This window comes from Marmota flaviventris, chromosome 11, assembly GCF_047511675.1.
Source record: "Marmota flaviventris isolate mMarFla1 chromosome 11, mMarFla1.hap1, whole genome shotgun sequence".
Taxonomy (NCBI): domain Eukaryota; kingdom Metazoa; phylum Chordata; class Mammalia; order Rodentia; family Sciuridae; genus Marmota; species Marmota flaviventris.
In genome coordinates, this window is record NC_092508.1 from 47,016,658 (window position 1) to 47,035,532 (window position 18,875).

At 31.4% G+C, this 18,875-nt stretch overlaps 1 protein-coding gene across 1 annotated transcript; it reads left to right on the forward strand.

The window, feature by feature from the left end:
• The first annotated feature begins 1,556 nt into the window (after positions 1-1,556).
• On the forward strand, positions 1,557-18,641 carry Zswim2 (zinc finger SWIM-type containing 2). The gene is made up of 9 exons (XM_027943943.1): positions 1,557-1,721; positions 2,889-2,965; positions 4,734-4,774; positions 9,496-9,703; positions 10,753-11,004; positions 12,836-12,920; positions 13,593-13,708; positions 16,810-16,963; positions 17,832-18,641. Exons 1-9 carry the CDS (start codon positions 1,557-1,559, stop codon positions 18,639-18,641), a joined length of 1,908 nt encoding a protein of 635 aa, XP_027799744.1.
• Positions 18,642-18,875: the final 234 nt, after the last annotated feature.

The window sequence follows — 18,875 nt, forward strand, 5'->3', positions numbered from 1 at the left end:
TGTGTCTTAAGCACATGACTTTTTGGAAAAATGGTGTTTATCATTTACACATGGATCAAGTATCACTAATCTAAGTAAAACACAATGGCTTTAACAATTATTGTTATGCTGATTTTTAAATTCTTAACTATGTATCTATTTATATACTATATATGGCACATATTTGTGTATATAAATGCCACATACACATATATATAACCATTTATATATATATTATATATACACACAGTGGAGAGGATGATGAACAGTGACTGAAGTGCCTTAACTATGGAACACAATTTATCTTTTTATACTGGAATATGAATTATAATTTTAAGAATTCAAATAAATTAATAAGTATTAATATAGAAAATTAATTTAATTGATAATTTTTGTTCTCAGTATGAGATTTTTTTTCCAGTGTATTTTATTTTACTTTAACATCTAGTACCATTAAGTTGATGTTAATGTTGGAAGTACAGTAATATGCATATTAGTTGTTATTACTCGAATAGAGGAGCAAAAACAATATTTGGTGGGTTAAAATGTTAGACCTAGGGCCAGATGGTGTTTATCCAGGTATCTCACACATGAAAGCTGCCATTTCCATCATCTATTTTAGTATTGTGGTTATCCATTTTCTTCTTTCCTGATCTCAACATAATGCAGTTGTGGCTTCCTCCCATGATAAAATAGAACAAATATCTGTGTCCTTGTCTGGGTCAGCAATTGATACTATCTCCTGCTTTTAATTTCTTAGATTCCAGCAACATGGCTTCTTTCTCGGTAATTATAGCTCAAATGTTGACCAGTACTTTATTACAGCTCTCCTTGTGGTATGTGATAGGAAAGCTCGGAGACGACTTACATGATTGGGTCAACCTTGCATACCCTGAAAATACTGGAGGCTTACAAACGTAAAGGGCATGTATCCATAAGTCAGCAGATTCTCTACTACCAGCCCCAAGTCCCAATCTCTATTCAAACATGAAATTTAGAGATTTCTCCTTGCTTTACAACACACATACATACACACATACACACACACACACACACACACCACACCCCAACTTACAGCTCCCTAGGGGTTAGCCCTGCTTTCTACAGACCTGCCTATACACATTGTGAACACTAGGGAAATGTTTACGAAATATGGTTAAGTCCACAATTACTTCAGGCTTTCCAAGGAAGATGATGAATCACCATTCAGAGCCCAAACTGTTACTGGGCTTGCAACTGTCCTAATACACAAGATTTCATCAGCCCAGCAGAAGGAACGCAAGAGATTTGACAGATAGGCCTTTGACGACCAGCTTTCAAGCCAGTCAGTTGGTTATTTGAAACACTTCTCAGTCAGGAGCCTCACTTCAGAAAGCAGCGCAGGTAAGGAACTGCAGAATCCACACCCTCCTGCACCCTAGTCTGGAGCTCCACCACAGCGCAAGGCACGCTGGGAGGCCACGGAAGCTAACCTCCATCACCAAGGCAACCGGCTCGCAGCACGCCGTTGTCATGGAGACCCTAGGGGGCCTCCGAAAGCCTCGCCGAGAAGCCGCCCCCGCCTGCACCCAGGCAGGATGCTTCGCGGAGGCTACCGGCCCTCTGAAAGGCGAAGACTCTTGAATGACAGCCTCAGCTGGCAACAAGACCAGGCGTTGAACAGCAGCATCTACCTCCTACGACAGATGGGCCCCACCGGCTTCCTGCTGAGGGAGGAAGAGCCAGAAAACAGGGATTTCCGAGTAACTACCGCCCCCAATTCACCTTGCGTCCCCCCAGGCCCGCCCAATGAGTTTAGCCACTGCAGACACTCGCTGCCTGGCCCAAAAGGTGTATCCCTGCAAGTGTCCCAGACTAGAAATGTACAAATTACAGAAGGAAAAAATATTCATCAGATTAGTTTGTATATGGAAGTTAGGACCCCAAATTGCCTCCAACTCTTGTAAGGTAATGGCCCTTGATCTTCAGGCTGAAAATGTCTGGTTTTTATAGACACGTTCGTTTTGCATTTGTACGTTCTGTTATTAGAAATAACAGTAAATTAAGCAAAATGGAAATCCTAAAAATCATCTTAGGTAATGTAAATATTTACTAAATAAATAAAATCAGTTTCTCTTTAAAAATATAACAAGGCCTCGTTAAAGGATATTAATAAATGGTGGTGGTTTGGATAGATCTTAATGAATAAAAGTTATTTATTATTTTGCTGAGGGGCCCATTCTCACCAATCAGAATCCAGTCACCACACCACCTGCCAGGTGGTGAAATTTTTAACTTAAGGCTGAATATATTTTAGAGTACTGAATATAACTTATTAATCTATTCTTGTCCAAAACACTTTTTTTTTTACTGTTGCTTATAACATTTGCTTTAATACTCTTCTGTCCAATAGTTTTGGTGAATAAAATTAGTTCTCTTGAATAAAATGATATTCCAAATGCAAAATAAAAATGAACAAATAAAAATGGAAAGTAAACTACCTTACAGAGAGTTTTTAACTCCACTCCAGCTAGAATGTCCTTACAGTTAAGAAATTTATAGTTTCAGGGGGGTGGTGTTTGGTTTGGTTTTTTGTTTGGTTTGTTTTGGGGATTTTTTAAATTTCATTTTATTTTTATGATTTCAAACTTTATTTTCATTGGAGTACATATTACTTTTTTAAAAAACTGTCTTAATTCACACTAAGTCGTTAACTAAGACAAAGAATATGGAAGTGAAAAATTAGCCCATAATGAGGGGTCAAGAATTAAGATTTCCCAGTAGACTCAATTCAATAATAGACTGAGTTTGAAGTTACCTAAACCAAATTACCTCTTCAAATCTCTTTTAATCAAATTATATACCAACTCAGTTTTGCTCTCTCAAAATTACCTGGAATGTTTTAAAAGCATACCTTTCCTTTTTTAAAGGTTTTTCTTGGAAATCCTCATGTTTGTAACTGTTCCACATTTCTGAAAAAAGGGGAGCTTTGTAAGCATATATGCTGGTAAGTGACTTTTTAATGAAGATCATTCACAAAGGACCATCTTGAAAGATTACATATTTTATGATTTTTCATGGTTTAAATACAACAAAACCAAACAAATTTAGTGTTAAGGAAATGTAAAGATAAAATGTTCATACCTTTCTAATTTATTCTTTAATATTTCCTTTCATTCTGAAAACTAAGTTTAAATCGGCAAACATTTAATAATGTAATTATTTTAAATTTACAAAAACAATGTTTAGATTTTCATTCTTTGTATAAATGTAAACTCTTAACTACAAAATTGGGCGGGGGAGGGGGATGCCTGATTCACACCACTAATGATAACTATGGTTCATTTTGAGACATTACTATGCTTTAACAAATTTGTGTCTCCAAAAATACATTTTCTTAAAAATCAAAAGTGTTCTGTCTTCTTTACATAGACATAGGATTGGAAAATATTCACCCTTTTCATACTTTTATATGTTGGTCAAGTTTAATAAAGTTTTCCTGCTCAATGAACATTTAGTTATGAAGCCTTAACGATAGAAGTAGGACCCTATTGAAGATCATTTTTCTCAAATCTGAAATTTTTCTTTAAGTTAGGAACCTATTTGTAGGTTAATTGACCCCATAAATGGAAACAAAACAATCTCCATTTAGTTTAAATCCAATTCAATTCAATTTGTTTTGCCTGCCTATATTTTTATTAACAAATCATTAATTATAAATAATTTATAATTGATATTTGAGGGGGGAAATAAAACCAAAAAAATGAAACTCTGTATATCATATATCTAATGCTTTTTTTCACAGAAAAATAAAACAGTATATATCTTTTTTTTTTTCTAATGCTTTTACTCACAAGTTTTTTGCTGTTTCATTTTGGTAAGTTTTTATTAAGTATGTAGTGACAGGTTATTTACGCCTGTTAACATGAAGATAAAAATATGATCCTTTTAACACTTGCAATTTGGTATTATTATTATACTTACAATAGGTTTTTACATTCTTATTTTATGTCCATTTTTATTTTATTTTTATATTCTGTTCTGATTTAATATTTGAAACTCATTTTGTACAGTATTTTAACCATAAACTAAATGGAAACATAATTCAATATTCAGTATGCAAAAGTATATTTAATATATTTAAATAAGAACTTAAAATGTATTTCCCACTTTTTAAAAAGTCACATTTCATTTGGTGAGACTTGAAAATATTTTTCTATTATCCATTAAAGTGGCATTTGTAGAAAAACAATTGCTTGACATTCTATCCAGAAAATTCCTTTGTTTCCAGGAAATTTTTAATTTTTAATTTTTTTTTGTAGTTATACATAGACAGCATACCTTTATTTTATTTTTTATTTTTAATGTGTGCTGAGGATAGAACCCAATGCCTCACATGTTCTAGGAAAGCACTCCACCACTGAACTACACTCCCAGCCCCTGTTTCCAGGGAATTTTAAAGGTAGTGTGATGAATATGTAAATTTGCTCACTCTCCTCTCTCTGAAGGACTGTATCTTATAAGAAACACATGGACTATCTAATAAATCTCTTCACTACAGATGTCTTTTGTTTCCATTAATCATACTTTTTCACATGTTTACTTTAAAATATAAATTTAACTACTAGGATAACAGAAATTTGATGAGCTTTAAATTTATTCATAACATTTTCAGCGGTGCAAATTCTGTAATGCTATTTCTATTTTAAATTTTTGAAAACTCTATGGTTTTGTCAAAAATAAATATTTTACTTTTTTCTACTTGTGAATATTAGGGTCTTATTGAAAAAATTCAAGCTTCCAAGGAATCATGAATGTAAGTGTTCCATTTGTTGTTGTTGTTGTTTTACTAATTTAAAATTAGCAAATAGAAGAATTTTTATTTAAGCATAATATAAACTTAGAAGCTTATTTTTCAGGAGAATCTGATACCTATTTGTAACCCAGCTTGTTACACTTAAAAAAGTTGGAACATTTTTCTTCTTTAGTAGAAAATGTAACTTTATATGACATTTCCAAAATTAAAGGCACTTAATTAAAAACAGATAAAACAATGGCCAGTTATTTGATAGAAAATAACTTTCCTAATCCTAAGCAAAGATTCACAGTATGTTTGTACTGAAAGCTATTTTTATCACGAGAAATATAAAAATGCAGTTTTTCCAATCCTACAAATAGATAACATGACATATAATATCACTCAAAAAAGTAAACTAACTAAGCCGGGCACCGGGGCACATGGTTGTAATCCCAGCGGCTCAGGACTGAAGTAGGAGATAGTGAGTTCAAATCCAGCCTCAGCAATAGTGAGGCACTAAGCAACTCAGTGAGACCCTGTCTGAATAAAATACAAATGGGGTGAGGATGTTGCTCAGTGATTCAGTACCCCAGAGTTCAATCCCCAGTACCAAAAAAAAAAAAAAAAAAAGTAAACTAACTGAACTTGTTCTGAAAAAAAATATTTTAAAAAAGTAGTTTTCATGTCAGTACTTAAATAAGAGTTTAGAGTCAGGCATATAATTATATAATCTTAAATTTCAGAGTCCTCAAAATAAAAGAAAAAGAAATACAGTTACAGATCATTTAAATTTTTATATTTTATAATAAAGCTACTATCATTATGAAAGTTTTCTCTGCAATACAGGAGTTGATTTATCTATACTAGACCCATCTAATTTAATAAATTTTAAAATTTATTAATAAATGTTCATAAAATCCCTAAAAAATTTAAGTGGTAAACAGTTTTCACATTTTTTTCAATTCAAAGGTTCTATTTATACATACTCATGTCCCACCCCCTACTATTATAGAAAAATATGTTAAAATTATATTAGGAAATAATTTAGTATTAGTGTTTCACAAGGATTTTCTTTTGTAGTCTCACTTTACATGCTCTCTCAGATATTCAATTGTACCTACTAAATTCTACATATCCTATTTCTCATATGTTCTAACATGGCTCAATCTTCTTCAGCCTTTAGTTATATTTCTGTGCAGCTTTACTGTTTTCAGTTCCTGAACTTTGTACCTCCTCCTTCACACTGTAGACAGAAAAATATTTTTATAAAAATCTCACTCTGTCCTTAATTCTCCCTTTGAATCCCTTCATATGTGATAACTGGGTTGTTCAATTTCATACATATTTGCTCATCCATCCATACAAAGTTAAATGTTGACCGCCTCTCCAAAGGCTTAGTTATTCTTAACATTGTGTATCCAAATCATTTTCCCAAGCTTCTACACTGAGAGGGTTCCAAATAGAAATAAATATAAGATGAGCCAAATAAGTAATTTTATAGTCATTTGGTAAGAATTTAAAAGGAACAAGGAGGAAACAACTTTAATAACATTTTAACTTAATGTAATGTATCAAAATATTATCATGAGAGCATGTAATCAAAGTAAAGATTATGAGCCATGTTATTTTTGTTTCCACACTATCTTTTTGTTTTTATACTATCTTGTGTGTATGTTACACTTACAGTGCGTCTCTGCTCAGACACTATATTTTTATATATATTTTATATTTTATCTGAATGGGGACTTCATAAACTTTTCAGTTGAAAAATAGATTCACAAAATACACAAATTGTTACAAACATTTATAAAGTTTTCGTAACTTTATAAATGTTATAAAGTTATAAATTTAAATTAAACAAAATTTAAAAGTCAGTTTTTCAGTCACATTAGCTAAATCGAAATGCATAATATATAGCCAATGGCCACTTCATTAGATGATATAACACCATTCAATTAAATTCAACAAACATTTATTGTACTACATATCTGCCAGAAATTTCACTAGGTACTTTTTTTTTATAAATTGGGCCATGTGAATTGCTAATATTTAGATTTTTTTTTTTTTTATCTACAAAACAGCAAGGTCTTATGTACCCATCTAATATTTTATGTTACATTTTCCTTTGCACTTTTTGAAGACAAACTATTCTTTTTATAAAAACCAGAAGGGAATGTTTAAAAGTTTAAATTAATTATGTATATTAATTTTGAAAATGTATACTTCCTACTAAAATAAAGATTTTTCATATCTTCTATATTTAAAATAAGTTTTAATTATTAACATGAAGAAAATCCTAAATTATACACAGTACAGGAATGTTCAAAAAAAGTAGAAAGCTTAATGACCTTGATGTTTATCACATAAAATTAAAGCAATAGTAAATATGCACAAAAATTTAAATAATTCAAAGAAAGCTATGAACAGTTTTTAATTGGAATTATATAGAGTACATAAATAAGTGTGGAGGGGGTGGAATTAATACTGAAGGGGGAATGCTTTGAACATCATTTATATACTCTTTCTAAAAGGATTTTAGGAACAATAATTTTACACATTAGTGTTAATATATGAGAAATTTGAGATTTTTTTTTATCTTTGAAGCTTATAAAAAATTATTACAAGGAATTTTATTTTGCAAATATCAATTTTTAACACTAAATATTCTGTTTCCCATACATTCTCAAGAAAACCTAGATTTGTCACCTCACAGTTTCTTCTAAATGCTATTTTTTAAAATTATTTTATGGATTAAAAATAAGATCACATTTAAGGGAAATTTTCTAAGTGAATATATATCACAAAACTATAATAAAATTCCTCAATTTTTATTTCGCTTTTATGAAAATATTTAATTATAAAAGATTATGTATATATGTGTATATATACATATATATGTAGAATATATATATATATATATATATATATATATATATATATATATATATATTCATGTCTAATAGTATATTGGAATTTTGTGTTCTGCTTTTATCACACAGAATTTCTGTTACTTTGTATTTTCAAAGCTATATAATCTCTGCTTAAAGTCATCAAAAGCTAATATTATATTTTTATTATACTACATAGAACAGTTTCTAAACATCTCCTTTTATGAAATTACATTCTTCAGCATTTTCTCTGCCTTATGGAATCTTGATTTTCAAAAACATAATCTTTTGTTCTTCATTTTTCTCTTCCTACTTTTAGAGAGCAGATGTTGCTGTGTCTCTGTGACAGTCTTTCTCATCCAAAGCAATGGTTAATTAAAGTATCTCCTCCCATGAGGAACCAGAGGTCTCAGTATTGAAATATAACATGATGTCTTCAATATTTTTATTCTTAACTTAGGGTCTTTCCAGGAAAACAAAGCTTTTCCTTATCTTATAAATCATTTAACCTATATATATTAAATAATGTATAAGATGACTGGAATTCAGGAGATTAATAACAGTTAGCATTTAAATTATGATATGTTAAAGAAAGGGAAAGGGAGAAGGAAAATTAGGATAAGAATAGGCCAGGAAATTAAAAATCTAGGATGTTCTGCTCAAAACTATAGGTTCTTAGAACATAATTCCTCGTGAGAACATCAGAATAGAGAAAAATCAGAATTCAAAGAATGCACATCCCCAAAGGTACAGGCAATATAGTACCTATAGCATCCCAAGGCATACTGACCACTTCTTGAAGAACATGGCCACTAAGATGTTTTTGGACAGGGAACAGTAAGCTGAAACAGGAAAACAGTCACAGTTGTCTTGCTCTCTCATTATCTGTTCATCTAAAGAGGAGTAATTTACACCAAATACAGTGATGCAGCCACTTAATGTTTATAGCAGCTCAATTCAGAATAGCCAAGCTATGGAACCAACCTAGGTGCCCTTCAACAGATGAATGGATAAAGACAATGTAGTATATGTACAGATGGACTATTACTCAGCTATAAAGAAGAATGAAATTATGGCATTTGCCAGTAAATGGATGGAACTAGAGAATATCATGCTAAGTTAAATAAGCCAGTCCCCCCCCCCAAAAAAAAAAAAAACCAAAGGTCAAATATTCTCTCTGATATATGATTCTAACCCATAATAAGAGAGGGCAGGGAGGGGAATTACAGAAGTTCATTGGATTCAACAAAGGGGAATGAAGGGAAGGGAGCAGTGATGGGAATAAGAAAGACAGTAGTAGAATGAATTGGACTTTACTTTCCTCTATATGAATACACTACCAGTATAACTCCACATCATGTTCAACCACAAGAATGGGATCAAAATTGTAATGGGTTGTACCCCATGTATGTATGATATGTCAAAATACACCCTACTGCCATGTATATCTAAAAACAACAAATTTTTAAAAATACCTATTTCTTGCATCTGTGCCCTATTTCTTTTAATACTTTCGTATGCAATTAAATATTAGCTTATGGACAAATGAACAGATCAAAGTGTAGGACATGCTTATGACACCAATCTGAAAATAAACATTATCATATCCAAAACTCTTATAATGCAGTTTGTCCTGACCCTTTTCACTAAAAGAAAAAAAAAGAGATAATTTTTGTTCTTTTTATAAATGGTTCTTTTCTGGCATTTTTGTTATAAAGGAGTACAAAGACATGGTCAATGTCAGTATAATAATTCAACTAAAGCTTTTTGATATTGGAAAGAAAATTCTAACTTTCAGCATATATTTCCAAATTTGCCACTGAATTCTACTACTTTGGGATTTTTCACTAGCTGCTTTCCAGTTAGGTCTTGTAGAAGGAGAAATAAATGACTTGCTACGGGGAATACATCAAGTTCAAACTCCCCAACCAGGAACAAGTGAAAATGCACATGTGAAAGAAGATGGGTATATTAAACAGAAGGAAATTGATTCAGAGGATATCTGCTCTATTTGTCAAGAGGTGCTTTCACAGAAAAGGCTGCCTGTCACCTTTTGCAGGTGACAGTATTTTCTCTTGTGATTCTAAAAACTTGTGAAAATTTCTAATTTAACATGTTTCTAATTTATTGCATTATGATATATGTTGATGGAAAAAATAGAAATCTTTACCTATGACTGATATATACTTCCTTAGTGTTCTTTTGTTTCCTAATGTATATCTCATGAGAGGTTCTATTCTTACTCTAAATATTCCTGAACTACATTTTAAGAGTGAAAATTTGAAACATTACAATTAGTTTTCCCTCTATTTAAGTAATTAAAGTAGTACAGTTTTTCATGTTTTTGTTTCATGCACATGAATAAATGACTTGGCTCAGGGTAGTACAAAGATTTTGAATTTATTTTGAAATTATAAAAATTCTCAGCTTTTAAGACTTCTATCTTTAAACTTAAATAGTTCAAATTTTGCTTATGCAAAAATATGTTCATTGAGAGGCTCATATTCATACTATTCTTCATGACACTTTAAAGTTAGACTTAAAGAAATTAGGCGTCTATTACTACTGAAATATCTCATTCTTTTTCCTCCTGATTATTTGACAAAATTTTCATCAATATTATAGTTTTTAGTGTGTCGATTTCTGTTGTATATTGTAAGATAATTAGTTATTTCACCAAATATTATTTTCCCCAGCAGATATTTCTTAGGGGTTCATTTTAGCAGATATTGTATGTTTTAAAAAAATTGTACCCCTGCTCTCAGTGAAGTATTTTATTTAAATAATAATTATCATTATGATTTTTCTTGGTGTGAAACTATATTCATTCTCACTCTACAAATTTCGATGCAAATTCCATTTTATTGGGAAATAAATTTCCCAATAAATTTATATTTGGATTTCTGATACACTAAATTAAAGATAGTAAATTAGATTTGTGTGTGCATGCATGTATAATCAAGCTATATCTAGGAAATTATTTCATAGTCTAATTTTATGGTAAATAAACATTGTAGCACAAATTCTTGTTTATATGAATATGTACAATGTATATATGGATATAGTTTTCTCTATGCAAATGGTAAACTTAAATTTTATTTCTGATAGATTTGGCTGTGGCAATAATTTCCATATAAAATGCATGAAGATCTTAGCTAATTACCAGAATACGGTATCAAACACTTCCACGTTGAAATGTCCTCTGTGCAGGAAGGAGTTTGCACCACTGAAACTTATTTTGGAAGAATTCCAAAATGCTAGCAAACTTGTGACTGCAGCTGAGAAAGAACCACTGCACAAACACCTTGGAATTCCCTGTAATAACTGTAAACAATTTCCAATTGAGGGGAAGTGTTATAAGTAAGTATCACTAGTAAAATTAGAAGTATGAGAAAAAAGTTTTGTTTTGTTTTGTTTTTTTTAACAAACTTTAGCATTAGAGTACCTATCTTTAATATTGCCTTCTTCCTCCTACACATATGGTATTTTCCCTATGACAGCTTATTTGGGATTTCTAGACCTGTGATTCCTTTTTATTTTCTTCACTTTGCAAAAGTAGTGGCTTTGCATTCTTGTCTAGGTTGAATATGAAGTAGCACCCTGTCTTAGCAGGATGCTTTGGCCTAAATAAGGTTCCAAGTGCAGAGCCCTGCTGGATCTCTCACTCCTTCTAAAATGCTTTGGTCTATCAATGAGGTCATTGCTAGAATCTCCTAAAATTAAGCTAAAAAGATATTGACATACATTGACTGAATTTTTAATTCAGTTTTATCTATTCCAAATAGCAAAGAGTGTAGATTTTTTTCTTTCATATCTTATACCTCAACAATAGCAACAAAGCAAGATAATTAGTATGCTAATAAAATTTACTGCTATTATGAGTAACTCCAAACTTTCCTACAATTTCCACAATTAAACATCAGCTAATTGCTATGCATTGAATATTGTGTTTTCTTAGTTAAAATTTTTTTTAATATTTTTTAGTTGTAGATGGACACAATGTCTTTATTTTATTTTTGATCCTTATGCTAAGGATCAAACCCAGGGCCTCACACGTGCTAGATGAGTGATCTACCACTGAGCCACAACCCCAGCCCTAAATTTTTTAAGTTAATGATATGTTAAGAAAATATTTTCTTTCAATATTTATTAAAAATTTTTCTGAAATGCATTTACTTTTCTGTCTTCTTTGAATTACATTATGATGAGCCCAATTTGAATTATATGTTTTAAATTTTCTCATAAAACCATAAAACATTTTTTTACACCCCAACTACAAACATACGTTTATCCTTTGGATTTATTCCTTGGTTTTCTGTATGTGTCACACAGAAAATCATTAATCATTAGTGAAAAAGTCTTTATCGGAAAATTGTTAGCCTGATAAAGCTCCAAAGGAGTACTGCAGCTTGAGGAAATAAGGCGGAATTTTGACAGACATTTAGCAGGAGATGTTCAACTAATTTAAGGAATATTGATTAAAGAGGATTCTAGGAAAAGCATAACCACAGCCAGTGTTTGTTGTTGGATGTAAAAAAAAAAATCCTATGGGAAATTAGAGAAAGAGATGACTAAAAGTTGTTCATCCAGGACAGCATCATGAAAGGGGCATGCGGTAGGTACAATAGTGGTATCCTATGTATTTCAATACCCTTATGCCAAGAACTTTTAGGTTAGACTACAGGTCATAGGGGAATTAGGTTACAGATGGAATTAAGGTGTCTAATCAGCTTACCTTGAAATAATGAAATTATCTTGACCTGAGTAAACCCACTATAATCATAAGCTATCTTAAAAGTGGAGGAGGGTGGCAAGAAATTCAGAGGAAGAAAGGCAGAGAGATACTCCATTTCTTGCTTTGAAGATGGAGCAAAGAAAAGGTCAAGGAATGGATTCTTCCCTAGAGTTTCAAAAAATAACACAGACTTGCCCAATGTCTTGTTCTTAGCACATTGAGGCCCATGTCAGACTTACCTTACAGAACTCTAAGATAATAATTTTGTGTTGTTTAAGCTAATAAAGCTTTGGTAATTTTTACAGTAGCAGTACAAAACTATTACACAGTGAGACTTGAAATAGGCCTTGTCATGTTTGGATGGTTCCCAGAAAGTTTTGATAAGAATTTTCATGAAAAGCCATCACAATAACTGGATTTTTTATTCTTGCACATTATGGTGTTTTGCATTTGCAGGTGTACCGAATGTATAGAATACCACTTATGCCAGGAATGCTTTGATAGCTACTGCCACCTTTCTCACACATTTACATTCCGTGAGGTACAGTATCCATCTCGAATCTAATATAGTGTTTTATTTATTTTGTTGTAAAGCTAAGTAAATCAAAGAAGAAGAAGAATAGATAACACTGTAATAAAGATTTTTTTAAAATAAAAACCTAAAACCATATACCCAGGAGAACTCTTTGTTACAGGAGTACAAAAGGTACAAAAATTGCACTGGTAATTTATTAAAACCAAGCATCTGATGACATAATAAATCTTAAGAAGAGGAACTGTAGCCATCACAGTTGAAAATTAGTTTTAAAATATTTCAGCCTTATAAATTGGCTTATCATAACATCAGTAATAAACTTTATAGTTTTCTCTTTAAATTTTTTAACCAACAATAATGAAACATGGAACTTTATAAGATCATCTGAACTAAAAAGTATCTCCTAGTGCTGAATAATAATGATAGCTTTTCTTTTGATTATCATGAATATTTTTACCTTAAAAATAATGTCATCACTGTAGCTGTGTAGTACATGAGACTCAAAGACTTGCTAACAATTTGTAATCTTTAATATAGTAAAAAAAATAATAGATATGTTTAAAAATAATGAGTATCATTCACATTATTATCTTATTGATGTACAGCCTATTAATTTTAATCCACAAAATAAAAATCCCATGATTTACAAAGTAACATCTACCTTTTTACATATTATAGAAGAGAAACCAAAGATGGAGATCATTAGACAAGAGACTGGATGAAGGTGTAAAATATTTAAATGTTAAAAATGAGATAGAAGAAGAAGAGATGCTACATGTTCAGGAAAAGCAAGGGTGAGATTATCAGTAAAAAGTACATTTCTTGTATGGCTTGAAATTTTTGAATAACTTTTCAGTTTGAAAAAATTTGTATTTATTCCTTGATTTAATACTTATATAGTATTTACCATATTCTAGGTGACATTATAGCATACAAGTGGAAAGCAAGACTCTGAAGTCAGACTATTTGAATTCAATCCTAGTTCAACCACATGTTGTCTATGTAAATTTTGGGCGAGTTACTTCTCTTGGCTATATCTTCCTCACCTTAAAAATGGGAATAATTATAAAATCAATCTCATAAGATATTTTATTATGAAATGAGTTAATACACATGTAAATAGTCAAATAACCTTGTCTATTATTAATTCTATCAGATTGTACTAGGTTGAGGATACAGCAGTTCTCTCAGCAAATAATCATCTTAGTAGATGTTAAACTAAAACTATCATAAATTATATAAAGAAAAGATATAAAGGGATTTGGCCTCTAGGAGAGGGAGGTCTTTGCTGCTTCATTCCACCCTTTTACCTGTCTACTTCAGCCCATCAACAGATTTGTCATATTTCAGAACATAGATTGGACTGTTTATAGTGGACGGCTCTCCAGAACTTTTATCATATTCCTTACCATTTAAATAAAATTGAACATTAATAATATTGTTAATAAATTATATGCATTGTAAAACATATTCTAAAGAGACTATTTTTTAAAGGATAGGGTAAAATTGAAATTTTTTTAAAGTTCTAATGAATTAACCAAATAAAACTTATGCTTATTCTCATTTAATATATAGATATACATATAATATACCCCACACACACACCACTACCACATATACATATATTCACATATACATGTTTCTATTCAAACCTCAGTGGACATTTAACTTATGTCCAATGGATATAGCACACATTTTGGAGACTAAAGCCCCTGTGGGACATATATTTAGCTTATTGAAAGGCGCTTCATCTTCATATCCCCCTTCAGGTATCACATTTCATCCTATTAATTGTATAACTAAGAATTGGATTAGAAGATAAGGGAATAGAAGGTTTAGAGAGAGAACATTGGAGTAAGAAGGACATTCTAAGCAGAGAAAATGGAGTAAACAAAGGAAATAATTTCAAGTTAAAAAAAAAGGGGGAATAACCTTAGGAATACTATAAACAAACATGTTTAACTGAAATTAGACGACCTTTATGAAAGCAATTTTATAGCATGATGGGAACACATCTGAACAGTAATGAGAAATATGAGTTTTTATCAAGAATATATGGAGCCCTAATATCCAGAGTATACAAAGAACTCAAAAAATTAAACAATAAGGAAACAAATAACCCAGTCAATAAATGGGTCAAAGACCTGAACAGACACTTCTCAGAGGAGGACATACAATCAATCAACAAGTACATGAAAAAATGCTCACCATCTCTAGCAGTCAGAGAAATGCAAATCAAAACCACCCTAAGATACCATCTCACTCTAGTAAGATTGGCAGCCATTATGAAGTCAAACAACAACAAGTGCTGGAGAGGATGTGGGGAAAAGGGTACTCTTGTACATTGCTGGTGGGACTGCAAACTGGTGCGGCCAATTTGGAAAGCAGTATGGAGATTCCTGGGAAAGCTGGGAATGGAACCACCATTTGACCCAGCTATTGCCCTTCTTGGACTATTCCCTGAAGACCTTAAAAGAGCGTACTACAGGGATACGGCTACATCGATGTTCATAGAAGCACAATTCACAATTGCTAGACTGTGGAACCAACCCAGATGCCCTTCAATAGATGAATGGATTTTAAAAATGTGGCATTTATACACAATGGAGTATTATACAGCAATAAAAAATACAAAATCATGGAATTTGCAGGGAAATGGATGGCACTAGAGCAGATTATGCTTAGTGAAGCTAGCCAATCCCTAAAAAACAAATATCAAATGTCTTCTTTGATATAATGAGAGCAACTAAGAACAGAGCAGGGAGGAAGAGCAGGAAGAAAAGATTAACATTAAACAGATACATGAGGTGGAATGGAAAGGGAGAGAAAAGGGAAATTGCATGGTAATGGAGGGAGACCCTCATTGTTATACAAAATTACATATAAGAGGTTGTGAGGGGAATGGGAAAATAAACAAGGAGAGAAATGAATTACAGTGGATGGGGTAGAGAGAGAAGATGGGAGAGGAGGGAGGGGGGATAGTAGAGGATAGGAAAGGTAGCAGAATACAACAGTTACTAATAGGGCATTATGTAAAAATGTGGATGTGTAACCGATGTGATTCTGCAATCTGTATTTGGGGTAAAATTGGGAGTTCATAACCAACTTGAATCTAATGTATGAAATATGATATGTCAATAGCTTTATAATGTTTTGAACAACCAATAAAAATAAATAAATTTAAAAAAAAAGAATATAAGGAGACTATTCTGAATGACTTTTGAATAATGGAAATGCATCTGGCCTTTTAACTCAGCTTTTGTTTTTAAATATTTGTGTTATCTATTTTGCCAGTTGCTAATGGAATCAGATTAGGTTCATTATCAATTAACATATCATCTTCATTATGATGGTTAGTCTAACAATATTATAGTAAGCATATACCCCAAGGGGAAATGAATTTCCTCACAGATTATGATTACCAATTTAACAGAGTAGCCCAGAATATGTAATGTGGTTTACCTGTGTACCCCACTTCCTACCAGTTGACAAAGTAAATTGTATTCAATTTTTCTAAACATACACTGAGTGTTGACTCATACTGAAATAATTTGAGTATGTAGCTCTCATCAAAATTTTGTTCTAGTTTTGTAATTTAGATTAATATATAGATGTACATATATACATATACATATATACATACATATATATATATATATATATATATATATATATTTAGACTAACTAAACTTCATTCTTTATATTGTTGGATCCATCATCTTCAGGATAGATATAATAGACTTTTTAATTCTACAATGTATGAGATTTATTATCATTGGTTCAAGAAAATCTTGGGTTCTGTTGCATTACTTATGTAGAAAATCTGTAATATGGATTACTTTCAGATCTATAATCACATATGAACATTCAGGTATCTCTGCATTTTCTCCCTCAGTCAGGTTTACACACCAAAACAGGTTGTAAAGTCACTACCTCTCCTACTAATTACAAAAAATAGTAAGCTGCTTGCTCCAGGGTACCAGTGTCGACTTTGTTTGAAGTCATTTCATCTTGGTCAACATGTAAGACTGCTACCATGTATTCATAAGGTAAAGTGACATCATTTTATTTTGACTTCCCCCATGGGACCAGCCTTCACAAACAAAGTGACAATTTTAAGTTTCTACTTTCATTTTTTAAGTTGTACTATGTGCAGAGATGTTCAGATTGCACAATAGAGGTAGACAAGCTGCTGCAGGGATTTCTGAGAAGGCAACTCTGCCTCCTCATGATTAGGACTCACTTCTGTATATGCTGTCTGGGAAAGATGAATGGTATTAGGTTCATTATCTGCTTTGATTATCTGTAAAAAGAAACAGAATGCTAACATTTTGTTATATATTTTTATAATCCTTTAGGTGAAATAAATACCTAAAATGACATAGTTAATTGTTTCACATAAACTCACTACAATAAAAGTCTTAGTATTGCATTATTACTATTTAGTTGATAACCAAGCTTTTCCCAAAACAAAATTGTTTCAATAAATACCTTTGGGGTCACCCATACTTCAAGTAGCTGATAACTCCTTTTACAATCAAAAATGTGATTTGTTATTTTACATATTACTATTATCAGATCAATTTTTAACTCCAATTGGTTAAAAATTTCTAATAATTTTTATTCACTAGAAATAATTACATAGCATGAAATTAATAGCTTGAATGGTGAATTTTTTACTGACTTGATATCCATACAAGACTTTGCATTTTATTATTGAAAATTGGAGATAAGTCCATAAATCATTTGTAAGTAAACTTCAAAATATTTTCATAAAACTTGATAAATTACAGTTACCTTCAATTTTTTTCTAAATAATTTTAATATACAATTATGAAGCTGGGGAATTTTGTTTAAAAAGCAGATTTTAAACATGATAATTGTACCTCTAATTAACTTATAATCTTTTGTTTTAAGTTTCATAGGAAGTGTATTGACAATTGGTTATTCCACAAGTGCAATTCATGCCCTATTGATGGACAAGTCATATATAACCCTTTATTATGGAACAGTACAGCAATGAATGGACAAGCCCATCAGTCTGTTTCAAACACAGACATCGCCCATCTGTCAAAGCAAGAAGAACCAAAACTTTTTGTTCCTGGTACTGGATTAGTCCTAAAGACAAATGAACTTAGAATCTTACCTAACATATCTCAATGTAGTTTTGAAAAGTTACATACACTTCCAAGTCCAATAGATACTTATCAGAACATAACAATAGATGATCTATGTTCAGTCAAATTAAGTGATTCAAATTCAAGAAAATTAATCTATAAACATAAAATTAGCCAACATTTCCCCAGGCATCTTCAAGATTTACCCACTGGATCTTTTGGAGACATATCTCAAACATTCCTTCCTTCTATTGCAAAAAAGAATATTATGTGTCCCACTAGAATAGAAAGCCCATGTAACAATGAAAAGTGCCACGCTGGTCAAAATCAAAAGATGGCCAAAAGCCGTAAACATATTACCCTTGATCCAAAGAAGACTCTTGGTACTAAAATAAGGGAAGACAACAGGAAATCAAATACTTTACTTCCAGAAGATTTAAATCTTATTATCAATTGGGGTAAAACTAAACTTAGTTCACCTAAAAGGTATAATAATTGTATGGGGAAAATTAGAAAAAGATGTAGTCACCTATCAAGACAACCTGTATCTCGCCCTTTAAATACAAAAAGTACTGAGCTATCTTTAATAATGGAAGGAGTTCAGTTGTAAAAAAGTATTTTTGATTGACACCAGAAAATATTTCAATATTCAATATAAAAAATGTTTTATTTATAGAACATAAAAACATATACACATTCTTGACAAATGTATATAAAATTCTGTTATCCTCTTTCCTATTTGTCTATGAATAACTTACCATGCTTAAAGGAAATTACCCCATTACTTACAAGACAAGGCCCTGTCTTAATGAATATGCTCAGGATATTATAAATTATGAATAAT